The 14,881-nt window shown below is 43.3% G+C and overlaps 1 protein-coding gene across 1 annotated transcript in view; it reads right to left on the bottom strand.

The window, feature by feature from the left end:
* The window catches only part of ABCA13 (ATP binding cassette subfamily A member 13), a 410,714-nt gene that overhangs the window by 170,391 nt on the left and 225,442 nt on the right, over nt 1-14,881 (bottom strand). The window contains exons 8-9 of the mRNA XM_040354439.1: nt 8,884-9,008; nt 2,742-2,947 (exon numbers count right to left, since the gene is read on the bottom strand). Of these exons, the coding sequence (XP_040210373.1) occupies nt 2,742-2,947; nt 8,884-9,008 (331 nt within the window). The remainder of the gene's footprint in view (nt 1-2,741; nt 2,948-8,883; nt 9,009-14,881) is intronic.

The raw sequence follows: 14,881 nt of genomic DNA on the forward strand, positions 1-14,881 counted from the left end.
ATGTACATACCTCCTACCTCCATACACTCCACACCCCTCTCATGTACATACCACCCCCACCATACACTCCGCACCCATCTCATGTACATACCACCCCCACCATTCACTCCGCACCCCTCTCATGTACATACCACCCATCGCCATACACTCCGCACCCCTAATGTACATACCACCCATCGCCATACACTCCGCACCCCTCTCATGTACATACCACCCAACGCCATACACTCTGCACCCCTCTCATGTACATACCACCCAACGCCATACACTCCGCACCCCTCTCATGTACATACCACCCAACGCCATACACTCCGCACCCATCTCATGTACATACCACCCCCACTATTCACTCCGCACCCCTCTCATGTACATACCACCCAACGCCATACACTCCGTACCCCTCTCATGCACATACCACCCAAAGCCATACACTCCGCACCCCTCTCATGTACATACCACCCATCGCCATACACTCCGCACCCCTCATGTACATACCACCCATCGCCATACACTCCGCACCCCTCTCATGCACATACCACCCAAAGCCATACACTCCGCACCCCTCTCATGTACATACCACCCATCGCCATACACTCCGCACCCCTCATGTACATACCACCCATCGCCATACACTCCGCACCCCTCATGTACATACCACCCATCGCAATACACTCCGCACCCCTCTCATGTACATACCACCCAACGCCATACACTCCGCACCCCTCTCATGTACATACCACCCAACGCCATACACTCCGTACCCCTCTCATGCACATACCACCCAAAGCCATACACTCCGCACCCCTCTCATGTACATACCACCCACCGCCATACACTCCGCACCCCTCTCATGTACATACCACCCATCGCCATACACTCCGCACCCCTCTCGTGTACATACCACCCAACGCCATACACTCCGCACCCCTCTCATGTACAAACCACCCACCTCCATACACTCCACACCCCTCCGTACCGATCACTCACTGTGTTCATTTAGTAAAGATATGGGCTGTTAAATTACATTTAGGCTATGCTGCAGTTAATATTTAAATGTCCGCTCTATGCAGCTTAGCTGCAATATGTAGTTGGAGATTTCTGTAGCTGTGGCTTGAGTGTGGGCGGGGACAAAGGGGGCCCCATGATCTCCTATTGCCCCAGGGCCCCATGAGTTGTCAGTCCATGACTGTATGGGCTGCTCAATCTAAAATGCCCGGGCCTATTTGTCCCAGTCCGGGCCTGTGTTCTTTCATTAACATATTACAGAGCCTGCAGTCTCTTCTCTAGAGTCTCCTCTGCCCCAGTTTTGCTGGGTATTTGAGAAACCACTCTGTATTTGACTATTTTTCTCACCAGCTTTGTGATTAAGTGTGTGTTGTGTGCATAGCTCTATAATTTATTTTAACTTATTTTCTTTCTTTGAATGGAATACTGTAAGTTAGAAACTTCTGTGAATGAACAAAGCATTGTAAGATAATAGAATTCTTTATGATCTTTCAGGATTTGTTTACAAATGACCTTCTAATGCTGCATACCTGTGACATGGTCATGGTCCATATGGTTATGTGAATTCAAGAAAGAGAAAGATGTTTTTGCTTTACAACACTGTCAATTCTTTTTTGATGTGGAAGTAATTGCTTAATCAACCACAACTTATTAGCAAACCTGTCACCCACATTTGTCATCTCTTTTATCAGTGTAGCGGATGAATCAATGGCTAGATACTGACTAGTATCCTTTTTTTTTTAATTAAAACATTTCTACAGTCATCAATAAGGATTATGGCAAGGGCTTATTGCCAGAGGATTTCACATTAATGCGCTCACTTGTTCCAGAAAAGTGCAAGCTTTAGAAAACAGTGGAAATATTCTTTTATCACACAGCAGGGTACAAAAAACAGACCATAGGCTATTTATATTATTGTGCAGAGATTAATAAAAATAGGTGGGCAAGAATTATTTATGTGCTATGATTATTTAAAAAAAAAAAAAAAAACACTTGGGGCCAGATTCACATGCCTTTGGGCCGGCGTAACGTATCCCGTTTACATTACACCGCCGCAAGTTTTCAGCGTAAGTGCTTGATTCACAAAGCACTTGCGTGTAAACTTGCGGCGGTGTAGCGTAAAGCCGTCCGGCGCAAGCACTTAATTCAAATGGGGCGTGTACCATTTAAATTAGGCGCGTTCCCGTTTTGAAATTTCCCGCCGTGCTTTGTGCGAAATGACGTCGCCCCGACGTAATGTTTTGAACGGCGACGTGCATTACGTCCTTTCGTATTCCCGGACGACTTACGCAAAAAAAAAATTGAAATTCGACGCAGGAACGACGGCCATACTTTAACATGGGCTGTCTATTTTTACACCACCTAAATAGCAGCCGTAATTTTGCGACGGGAAAATCCGACTAGCGTCGACGTAAGAGAATGCGACGAAAGCGCGTACCTTCGTACCTAGCTAATTTGCATACCTGACGCGGAAAACGACGCAAACACCACCCAGCGGTCGCCGAAGTATTGCATCCTAAAATCCGAAGGCGTACGAAGCCGTACGCCTGTCGGATCTTAGCCAAATGCCATTGTGAATTCAAAATAAAGATACGACGCAGCAAATTTGAAAGTACGCCAGAGTATCAGCAGATACTTCGGCGTACTTTTTCTGTGAATCTGGCCCTTAGTTCTTTTAAGCAAAAATAATAGTTCTGCATAAAGGTCATTTTAAAAGACTGATAGATTGTACTTACTCTTCTTCTAACTGCTTTTCATCAAAGGTTGCAAAAAGGCCTTCCAAATATCTTGCGACTTGTCTTAATGTATTAGTCAAAATAAACTGTCCATTCTGTGGATCACGTTTTACTAGTAAAGTAGCATTCAAAAAATAATTATATGTTTCAGTAGCAGACATAATTAACTTTTGAAGGTGGCCGCTTGTATTCACATTAGGAAAAATCTAAGAAACATAACACAAAGCCCACATATTAAAAGTTGTTTGTTCATTATTGCCGTAAAGGTATAGTTATTTCTTTAAAAAAAAAATGTGTGTGTGTATATATATATATATATATATATATATATATGTATATATACACACACACAATATACTTGTCCCCGGACTAAGCAAGAGAACTATTCAATTTACCCACTCTTTCTACCATTCAAATCATGAAATTAAAAAGTGGTTGAATATTTTACTGCTGAATTGGGGGATACAGGACCAGTCATACAATTTTTTTTAATAAACCATTTATTGTATTAATCAGATAGGATACCGGTAAAATAACTTTAAACACCAATAAGTGAACAAAAATCCCCTGGTAGAAGTACTGTAGTAGTTGCGCTAGACCAGTGGTTCTCAACCTGGGGGTCGGGACCCCCTTGGGGGTCGAATGATGATTTGCCAGGGGTCACCATATCCTGGGCTGTTCCTGAAGCCCACACTGCTTTCTCAGCCTTTGGAGGCCTGGAGCCTGTGGCCACCCAGCTGGGCTGTTCCTGAAGCCCACAGCCACCCACTCAGCCTCTTTTGCAGCCGCCCATTCAGTTCACGGCATGGCTTGGGGGCAGAGACTAGAGGTCAGCTGACTGGTGAGGAATGTGAAGTAGGAGGGGCTGGAGGAGACCCTATCTCTTGATTTCGGCATAGGTGTCACTGCTACGAAACACCACAAAGCCAGAGACACAGTGAGTAACACTACTTGTGATTAGAGTTGCCATTAAAAGTCCTCACTACAGTTCTCAGATCAGCAGGTCACCTTGATCAAGATCACCCAAGTTGACTGATCAGAACTCCCCCCAACACTGCCACTAACCCCAACTCCCCGCCAGTTCGCCCCATTCCCCCCACCATCCACCAAGGAGTAAGAGAAGGAATAATGTAAGGGAGAGGAAACGAGGGGGAGCAACAAAGAAAAAGGGAGAGAAAGAATAAGAGAATAAGAATAAGAGAAAGAACAAGAAATACGGCTAGAGAGAGGGATGGGGGAAAAAACAAGAAATTATAATAGAGAGATAAAAGGGAAAGTAAGGAGAACAAAGAGAAAGAGTGGTACATCCTAAAATGTATCATATGAGGTTTTAATACTGTACGAGTGGAAGGGACTCAGGGAGCGCTAAATGTCTGTGGGTTGGGGCACAAATTCCTTTTCTTGCCTTGGGTGCTGACAACCCACGCTACGAAAATAATTTTACTGTTAGGGGTCCCCACAACTTGGAAAATGTTATCAAGGGGTCACGGCACTAGAAAGGTTGAGAACCACTGTGCTAGACCAATGATGGCGAACCATGTCACCCCAGATGTTTTGGAACTACATTTCCCATGATGCTCAACTACACTGCAGAGTGCATGAGCATAATGGGAAATGTACTTCCAAAACATCTGGGGTGCCAAGGTTCGCCATCACTGTGCTAGATTTTAATTATGTAGTATGGGCCTGGGAAAAGCTGAGCAGAAGCACTGGAGACTCTGGGGAAGATCTACTAAAGCTACTACTATTTACTACATAATCTGGTGCATCTGTGCATGGCAGCCAATAAGCTTTTAACCTCAGCTTGTTCAATTAAGCTTTGGCAATACAACCTGGAAGCCGATTGGTTTATTTGCAGAAGTGAGCCTGATTTTGCACTCTCCAGCTTTAGCAGATAGACAATAAAGGTATGCTCTGGAGTGTTATCTGTGAGTCCAGCTGCACCTATCAGTGAGTCAATCACATAACTTACCTCCAGCCCTCAAAATTTCCACTCGCCTACTAGCATTTGGCGAGTGGATTTAAGCTGGGGGCGAGTGATGACAGGGCTGCATGACCATTCTCCCTCCAATCTGTGCCTACACTTAAGAGTCCCGATGAGATTGGCGGCCGAAGAGGAAAGGTGCATGCTCGGGAAAAGTAGTCTGGTGAGCCGCGCACAGCAGAGCAGTACACAGGTGCTCTCCTTACAATTCTCATTAAGCCATGGGACCTAACAGTATGACCTCTCTGAGCCTGCCCCTCTCCCACGGGCCCCGACCAATGTAGCTGGAGAGCAGAAAGTAATGAGTGAGGTGGAGGATTGCAAAAATTACCACTCCGGTGCAGCACTCACTGAAAGTTGCCCTGACATGAGAGCGGCAGCCTTCTAGTTTGTGCAGTTTTCTTCTCCTTGTGCTCTATGCAAGTTTAGCCTGAGCACTGTGAACAGACTGGTCTCAATGCATGCTGTGCGCTGTCAGTGTGCGCTGTGCTATGGTGTCAATGGCTGTGCAGTTGTGTGGATCTCAGCGCTGGATTGTACTCCCTCCCGCTGTGCTGCAGCTCCTCTCTGCCAGCCTGAATAAAAGGGGGAAGTGGGGACATGCAAGCGTGGAGCCACACACACAGGCTCCTGATGATGAGATGAATGGGAGAGAGAGAGAGAGAGAGAGAGAGAGGATGGATGGGAGTTGCAGAGGAGACAGCAAGAGAATGGGGAAGAGACCCAGTTCTAGTGCCCTGTCCCTCTAGTCTGCCCCCAGTGCCCTGTCCCTCTGGTCTGCCCCCAGTGCCCTGTCCCTCTGGTCTGCTCCCAGTGCCCTGTCCCATTTTGTTAAAGTTGTTGTTGGTAATATTTTATTTTATAACTTGATTCTGCATAAAACATTGTCATTCCATGAGATAATCTACGAGGGCGTGTTTACGGGTGCAATTAGGCGCAGGGCAGTGTATGAATTAGGTGGGGCAACTGGTGGCGAGTAACTCTTGAGGCCTGGCTAGTAGCTCAGGACTTGAAATTTTGAGCCCTGACTTACCTCTAATGAATTGTACTCTATATCCCAATGGCTGCTGATTATATTACAAATCCCCCCTTCTGTAAAGATGGATCTTTCTCACTGAAGTAATATTCACAAATGTCAAGGTTAAAGGGGTTGTAAAAGGTACATTTTTTTTCCTAAATAGTGCCGTACTCCTTCACTTACCTCATCCTTCGATTTTGCTTTTAAATGTCCTTATTTCTTCTGAGAAATCCTCACTTCATGTAACTCCACACAGTAATGCAAGGCTTTCTCCCTGGTGTGGAGTGTTTTGCTCGCCCCCTCCTTTGGACAACAGGAGAGTCAGGACGCTCTCTATGTTGCAGATAGAGAAAGGAGCTGTGTGTTAGTGGGCTTCCTGACTCTCCCGTTGTCCAAGGGAGGGGGCGAGCACCACACTCCTAGAAGGCCTGGAAGACCTTTGCACAAAAGAAACCCTTCACAGACACGTCATATTGTTTCTATACAATTCTCTGTTTGAGGACAAGACTGATTTCTCCAGTTCATCATGTCAGAATTGGGAAAGAGAAAGATACCTCTCTGACTGCTGAAAAAATCTTTACGTTTGCGCATAAAGGGTCACTAAACGTAGCCACACAAGAATGCAGTTTTAAAATAATCACCAGATGGTACAGAACCCCCTCTATCCTTCACAAATTCTCTCCCCTTATCTCTGACAGTTGTTGGAGGTGTAAACAAGAAGAAGGATCGATGCTCCACATATGGTGGTCCTGCCCATAGATACAAAACTTTTGGAAATCAGTCCACAAAACCACTACAGGCATACCCCACTTTTAAGTACACAATGGGGTTTATTTACTAAAGCTAGAAAGTGCAAAATCAGGCTCACTTCTGCATAGAAACCAATGAGCTTCCAGGTTTTATTACCAAAGCTTAATTGAACAAGCTGGGGTGAGAAGCTCATTGGTTTCTATGCAGAAGTGAGCCTGATTTTGCGCTTTCCAGCTTTAGTAAATAAACCCCATTTTGTACTTAAAAGTGGGGTATGACTGTACTTTAATCACATCGGAATGTCTTAGCAGAAAGGTAGGTAGGTTTTAAAACTGAAGTCTAAGCAGGTGTAAAACACATTAATTATTGCAGCGGTGTATTCATTAACACATCATTAAATGCATATTTTTAAATGTAAGCTGTATACGTACCTAAATTTGACTTAGTAACAGACTCTTGTATTCTCCAGACCAGCAGAACTCATACTCAAAAAAGCGAGATGCAGTGCAAGGAAACATAATGTGCTATAGTGCTCATATGCTAACAGAGAAGATGCTAGTAAGTGGAGGGAGAAGGGGGGCAGAGAAATGAGCTCATCAGTGTTCTGCTTCTCCTTTTACTGTCCAGCAACAGGCTATTGGAGGAACAAGACCTGTACAGTTCATTTAAAATGTTACTAAATCCACAACAGTAAAATCAGTCCGTATATGTAGTATAACATGCTTGTTATACTCACTGTAGTACCTAAGGGGTTAATCCTCTACATTGTGTAAAAAGGCTGTTTTTTTCTTTAATCAGATAATCTTTTTATTGAAAAATAAGCATATCAAACATATACAAAAATGTTTTCTTTTTAGTTTCCCCCCCCCCCTTTTTTTTTTTTTCCCACTTTTCCCCCTCTTTTTTTTGAGAGCTGCATTTACAAGATATATTACAAGACAGTTTTCATCTATCATGAAGAACCTATACAGAAAAAGGCTGTTTAACCACTTAAGGACCCATTCACGCCGATATACGTCGGCAGAATGGCACGCGACCCGGTCCGAAGCTCCGTGACCGTGGGACTCACGGACCCGATCGCCGCTGGTGTCCCGCGGTCAGTCCCTGGAGCTGAAGAACGGGAAGAGCTGTATGTAAACACAGCTTCCCCGTTCTTCACTGTGGCGCTGACATCGATCGTGTGATCCCTTTTATAGGGATACACAATCGATGACATCACACCTACAGCCACACCCCCTACAGTTAGAAACACAAATGAGGTCATACATAACCCCATCAGCGCCCCCTTGTGGTTAACTCCCAAGCTGCAATTGTCATGTTCACAGTAAACAATGCAAATTTAAATTTTTTGCTGTGAAAATGACAATGGTCCCAAAAATGTGTCGAAATTGTCCGAAGTGTCCGCCATAATGTAGCAGTCACGAAAAAAAATCGCTGATCGCCGTCATTAGTAGTAAAAATATATATTTTTTTTTTTATAAAAATTCAATAAAACTATCCCCTTTTTTGTAAACACTATAAATTTTGCGCAAACCAATCGATAAACGCTTATTGCGTTTTTTTTTTTTTTTACCAAAAATAGGTAAAAGAATAGGTATCGGCCTAAACTGAGGAAAAAAATAATGTTTTATATATTTTTGGGGGGATATTTATTATAGAAAAAAGTAAAAAATATTGAATTTTTTTCAAAATTGTCGCTCTATTTTTGTTATAGCGCAAAAAATAAAAACCGCAGAGGTGATCAAATACCACCAAAAGAAAGCTCTATTTGTGGGAAAAAAAGGACGCCAATTTTGTTTGGGAGCCACGTCGCATGACAGTTAAAGCGACACAGTGCCGAATCGCAAAAACTGGCCGGGTCCTTTAGCTGCCTTAAGTGGTTAAGCCTGGCTTCTCTGATCCTCCCCATCTTCCACTGACTCCTAAAAATTTCCTGATAACACAAATCAGTTTGGTGTGTATTGCTAGAGAGGTTTTTTGTCTTGGGAGGATTCATGTGATCAGCACATGGCCAATCAGTACTGTCCAGACAGAGGGTCCGGGGTTCTGCAGTCTGATAGCGCAGTCAAAAAGCTCCTCCTAAAAGATTTAATTAGCGCTTGGCTAGACACTGATAGAAGTCACTACTCCATGTACTGTGTACTATGGGAGACCAGATATTGTGAAGGCAGGGTCCTTGGTTTAGTAACACTTTAAGTGCAGCAGAAAAAATAATGCCTTCTGTCCTGCCAGACAGGACTATGCTGTGCTGAGTTGAGTAAATCTCAGAATTGGATGATCAAAAATAAAAAATTATTTGGCAAATAAAACAGCTACAATGCATGTATTTATATCTGTGTATTAAGCCGTTCATATCGCCTTCAGATTTTTTAACATTGTAAGTAACTTACCTTATATAACAACGATGTCAAATGAATTTGTTTTTCATGTAATTCTATATCTGAATAAAATATGGATCCCACTTTGTGTGAAAATGATAATTGATCCCATAGTGCATTCCAACGATCTCTTATATCTAGAAGCAAAGTAAATAATTTGAATAGTTTAAATGGCTATATTTTTATAGGGCCATATTTTTATGTCTATTCAATTCGGCAATCTGATAACTACATAGAATTTATAACCACTAAATTGTGAAAACCATTAACTTCATACAGGTCATAAGTACAGCACTTTAATGAGTGATAACAACAAACCTTGTAATAGGCTTTATTTTATAACCTAACAAACAATGGATTTATATAAAAATAAATGCCTAGAATTTTATGTTGTAACAAATTCAAGGAAAAGTGTATTAAATAGATCTCCTGACTTCATGGTTCAAAGCAAGTGTACACAATTTAAAATGTATATAGTTATATATAGTTACATATTCAAGGTTATATAAATTATAAGGTTGAACAAAAAGACACGTATTCATTCAGTTCAACCTAAATATGTCTGTGTGTGTGTGTGTGTGTGATTGTTATTCTCTAACAAATCCCATAGCCCTGTATACTCTGCTTCCCGAGGAAGACATCTGAAAGTTTTTTTGAAGCTGCCAACACTCTCAGCTAGTATCCTGGGGGGAGGGATTTCCACATTTTAACTGCTCTAAGACTGCATTCACACCTGAGCGTAGCTTTTTGCCAGCATTTTTTACCGCGATTTTGGACAGGTCTAGGGTCACCAATGTTAAAAGCAGAAAAACACCCAAATCTGCCTTAAAAAAAAAGTCCTAGAACTTGTTTGAGCTTTAGGCGTTTTTGAACTTCTGGAGTTTTGTAATGGAGATGTGAACCATCTCCATAGAGAATAATAGATGTTTTTCCCCTCCAGCGTTTTGTAGCTTCAGGCTTCAAGCTACAAAATGCTCAGGTGTGAATGGGGTCTAACAGTAAAAAATCCATTCCACATTCTAAGTTTAAACCTCCTTTCTTTTATACTCAAATTGTGCCTGTGTGTCTTCTTCAGGGTAATTAGAGTAAACAGTTTATCACAGCTACTAGAGTGACCTTTAACCAGTTAATCCCCACCCTATAGCCGAAATACGGCTACAAGGTTGCTTAACTCTGGGAGGACGTCCATGGACGTCCTCCCAGAGAATCGTTCTCGCGGGCGCGCACACGCGATTAATGTTGCTCGCCGGGTCCACGGGACCCGCAGTAACAAGGATCACGGTAAAGGGCCAATGAAATTGGCTCTTTACCACGTGATCGCGCCGTCCAATGACGGCGCGATCACACATGTAAACAATCCTGGCAAACAGGTCGTTTCCAGGTCATCTCTCTCCTCTCCTTACACCGTTGCAGCGTAAGAGAAGAGGAGAGAGATATAGTACAAAAAGTGAGTGCCCACTAGTGTCCCATCTCTGCCCCATCTGTGCCCAAACAGTGCCATCTGTGCCCAAACAGTGCCATCTGTGCCTCACCAGTACCATCTGTGCCCCACCAGTGCCACAACAGTGCCCCACCAGTGCCACAACAGTGCCCCACCAGTGCCACAACAGTGCCATCTGTGCCCACCAGGAGGCCTTCCAGCAACTATGCGCGACTGATGAGAGCTGCGAGGAGCTCTCTGAGTCTCTGTCCGATTCGGATTCGGCCTATGAGCCCGTAACAAGTAGCGGGTCTGATACGGAATCAGAGGAGGAATGTGTGCCCACTAAAAGAAGGCGTTCTGGCGTGGAGCAGCAGCAGCCTACTACTAGCAGCACAGTGCCGTCCACCACGCGAGCAGTGCCGTCCACCACGCGAGCAGTGCCGTCCACCACGCGAGCAGTGCCATCCACCACGCGAGCAGTGCCGTCCACCTCGCGAGCAGTGCAACAAAGGCCAGGCACCAGTAGAATAGGGGCCATGCCAGCCTTCCCCATGGCCTTCAAAACCCCCTGTGGCTGCCTTCTAATTCTGGAGCAACAAATATCCCCCCTTTCGCCGCCCAGCCAGGTGTCCAGGTGAACACCGATAATTTTGCCATGATAGATTTTTTTTATTTGCTTTTTACCGAAGAATTATTGTCATCTATTGTGGTCCAGTGCAAACTCTACGCTCAGCAATTCATAGAAAGCAACCCCGATTCCAGCTATGCCTGCCCCTTTGAGTGGAGAGAACTGACCGTAGAGAAGTTCAAAATATTTTTAGGCCTAACCTTCAACATGGGTCTCTCAAAAAAAAACAATCCTACTCCTATTGGTCTACCAAAGCCATCCACCACATGCCAGTCTTCTCATCCCGTATGCCCAGATTGCGCTACTTTATGATTTTACGGTTCCTCCACTATAATGATAACACCCAGTGCCCTCCCTGAAATGACCCTTCTTTTGACAAATTATTTAAAATTCGGCCACTCCTAAAAAAAAATTTCAGTTTGGCCTTCTATAACGCTTATGTTATATACAAAAAATCAACCCCGAATCCCGCACCTATCTTTACTTTCAAGAAGAAGTCATCACCGCCCTTTTGTTCCCTGAAATCCCACCAGAAATTCTTCGCACTGATTGCGTGAGCAGACTTCACGAACGCTACTTTCCTGACAAAATCCCCCCCCCCGTGAAAATGGGCGCAAACGCCAGAAGAGATGCCGGGTGTGCTCCAGAGGAGGAGTCAGACGAGACACCACAGTTTATTGTCCCGATTGTCCTTCCCAACCAGGCCTCTGTTTAGGTGTATGTTTCCGCCGTTACCATACTGCTCCAGATTATTAGGTAAAAAAAAAAATCAGATTTCCTGTCATTTTCCTCCACACCCCTGATGCCACTGCACTGTACATACCTCTGCCTTCTCCGGAACCGACCCTGGACTGTTATACGACCACTATTTTGCCTAACGCTAAAAATACCTCTGCCTTCTCTGGAACTGACCCTGGCTTGCTATACGACCACGCTTCTGCCTAACGCTTAACTGTACCTACCTCTGCCTGCTCTGGAATTGACCCTGGACTGTTTGACCACGTTTTTTGCCCGCCTCTTGGATTGATCTTTTACCCTGCTATGCTAGTGAGAACACAGGAATCCATATGTGAGGGGCTCCAGAATTGTTTTTCTGGATGAAAAAACTAATTTTTTAGTTTTCTCATTCCCAGATTAGGGTCTGGTTGCCCGGAGGCTTCAAAGAGATTTGGGTGGGAGAAGCCTCTACCCCTGTCCCCATTCTTTCCTGGCCTGCTACCTGGACCATGTTCCTGCTTACTACCAGGACCAATATTTTGGCACTGCTGGCAATGTTTCTACTTGCACTGGCCCTGGACTGTATATGGACAGTATCCCTGTACTGACTATGGACAATATTCCTGCCTGCTGCCTGGACAATTCCATTCACTGTCGCTGACCACGTCCCTGCCTGCTGCCTGGATCGGGGCTCTCCTCCTGTGGACAATTGCACTACTAAAAACACAGGTAATCTTTTTTTTTTTTTTTTTTTTTACCTATTACTCAGCAGAATGTATTTTAGGGTGTAATTCTTGGTATGTACATGCTGTGTTAGAAATATGAAGGGCCTTCAAAAATGTGATAGATTGTAAGGAAATTGGATGTGTAATTTGTGTCCCTAGAACACCTGATGGTGCTTCTTGGATGTTGGGTCACTATGTGGCCAGGCTGTTAAAAAAGCTCACACATGTGGTATCGCCATACTCAGGAGGAGCAGCAGAATATATTTTGGGGTGTAATTTTTGCTATGTACATGCTATGTGTTGGAAATATCCTATAAATGGACAACTTTGTGTAAAAAAAATGCGTTTTCATTTTTTTTCCACATTTTCCAAAAACATCTGGAAAAAAATGAACCATTCAAAAGACTCATTATGCTTAATAGGTTATACGTTGGGGTGTTGGCTTTCCAAAATGGGGTCACTTTGTGGGCGTTTCCATTTTCCTGGTGCTCCAGGCCCTTTTAAAACTGTAATAGGTGGTTGAGAGATTAGATGTGTAATTTATGCTCCTAGAACGCTTGAAGTTGCTACTTCGGTGTTGGGCCTCTGTGTGTGGCCAGACTGTGTAAAAGTCTCACACATGTGGTATCACCATACTCAGGAGGAGCAGGAGAATATATTTTTGGGTGTAATTTTTGCTATGTACATGCTATGTGTTGGAAATATCCTATAAATGGACAACTTTGTGTAAAAAAAATGCGTTTTCATTTTTTCTCCACATTTTCCAAAAACATCTGGAAAAAAATGAACCGTTCAAAAGACTCATTATGCTTAATAGGTTATACGTTGGGGTGTTAGCTTTCCAAAATGGGATCACTTTGTGGCTGTGGCCGTTTCCGATGTCCTGGTGCTCCAGGGCCTTCAAAACTGTAATAGGTGGTTGAGAGATTAGATGTGTAATTTATGCTCCTTGAACGCTTGAAGTTGCTACTTCGGTGTTGGGCCTCTGTATGTGGCCAAACTGTGTAAAAGTCTCACACATGTGGTATTGCCATACTCAGGAGGAGCAGGAGAATATATTTTGGGGTGTCATTTGTGGAATATACATGCCATGTAAGAGAAATAACCTGTTATAATGACAATATGGTGTGAAAAAAAAACTCTTAATTTTGCAAAGAATTGTGGGAAAAAATGACAACTTCAAAAGCTAACTATACCTCTTACTAACTACCTTGGGATGTCTACTTTCCAAAAATGTGTCATTTGGGGGGTATTTGTGCTTTACTGGCTTGTTAGGGTCTCAAGAAATGAGAGAGGCTGTCAGTACATCAGATGTGATCAAATTGATCAATTTTCAGTAATTGGTACCATAGCTTGTAGACCCTATAAATTTCACCCAGACTAAATAATATCCATTTTTTTTTTACCAAAGATATGTAGCAGTATACATTTTAGGCCAAATTTATGAAGAAAAATTTCTTTTTTGCAAAAATTTTCGTTCTTTTTTCATTTATAGCGAACAAAATAAAAATGGCAGAGGTGATCAAATACCACCAAAAGAAAGCTCTATTTGTGGGGGAAAAAGGACAAACATTTCATATGGTTACAGTGTTGTATGACTGAGTTATTGTCATTCAAACTGTGAGAGCACAGAAAGCTGAAAATTGGTCTGGTTATTAAGTGGGTTTACGTGCCCAGTGGTCAAGTGGTTAATATTATCACGCTGTCACGCTTTAAAATTGTACAGACCTGTGCCATAGGCGACGCTTTAAAAACCTTTACAGGCTATCACTTTAGATTTAAAAAGGATGTCTAGTGCTAGAATTATTGCCCATGATTTGACATTCACGGTGATAGCTCACCTGTGTGGGACGATCACTGTTTACATGTGTGCAGGACCGACACATGCATTTGCCTTTGCTTGTGTGCACTTTAATTAAAAGAAAAAAAAAAAGTATTTCTTTATTTTTTACACTGTTGCTTTAAAGTGAACGTGTTATCACTTGTATTGCTGTCACAAGAAATGTACACATCCTTGTGACAGCAATAGGCATGTGATAGGTACTCTCTACAAGACTCCAAATCCCTCTGCTGTCCTTAAAAAGCATTCAAAACACCAAGATGTGTTTGGAATGCTTTTGATTTGTTAAAAATGGCGCCTTTGACACCCGGGTAAACCAGAAGCAATGTCAGGTCATTACTTCTGGGTTACCACAGCGAAGAGTCGATCAAACCCGATCCTTTTTTGACATGTCGGCTGGTCACTCGGGTTTCCCGGTGAGGCGAGAGAACCCGAGCAAGCCACGTAATTGGAGTGGTGGGGGGGGATTGAATTTTTTCAGACGGGAAAACTACCGTACCAAAAAAAAGTATGAGACGGGAGCGCTCTTTCTGGTAAAACTAGCGTTCGTAATGGAGATATCACATTCATCGCGATGAAAAGCGCAAAAGAAGGAAAAACTGCGCCAACACAAATCAACTAGCACTTTGGCCTAAAAAGTTTATTCTTTTTCACCAACCTATTCTATCTACCTCGAG

The sequence above is a fragment of the Rana temporaria genome, chromosome 5 (genome assembly GCF_905171775.1).
Source record: "Rana temporaria chromosome 5, aRanTem1.1, whole genome shotgun sequence".
Lineage (NCBI taxonomy): Eukaryota > Metazoa > Chordata > Amphibia > Anura > Ranidae > Rana > Rana temporaria.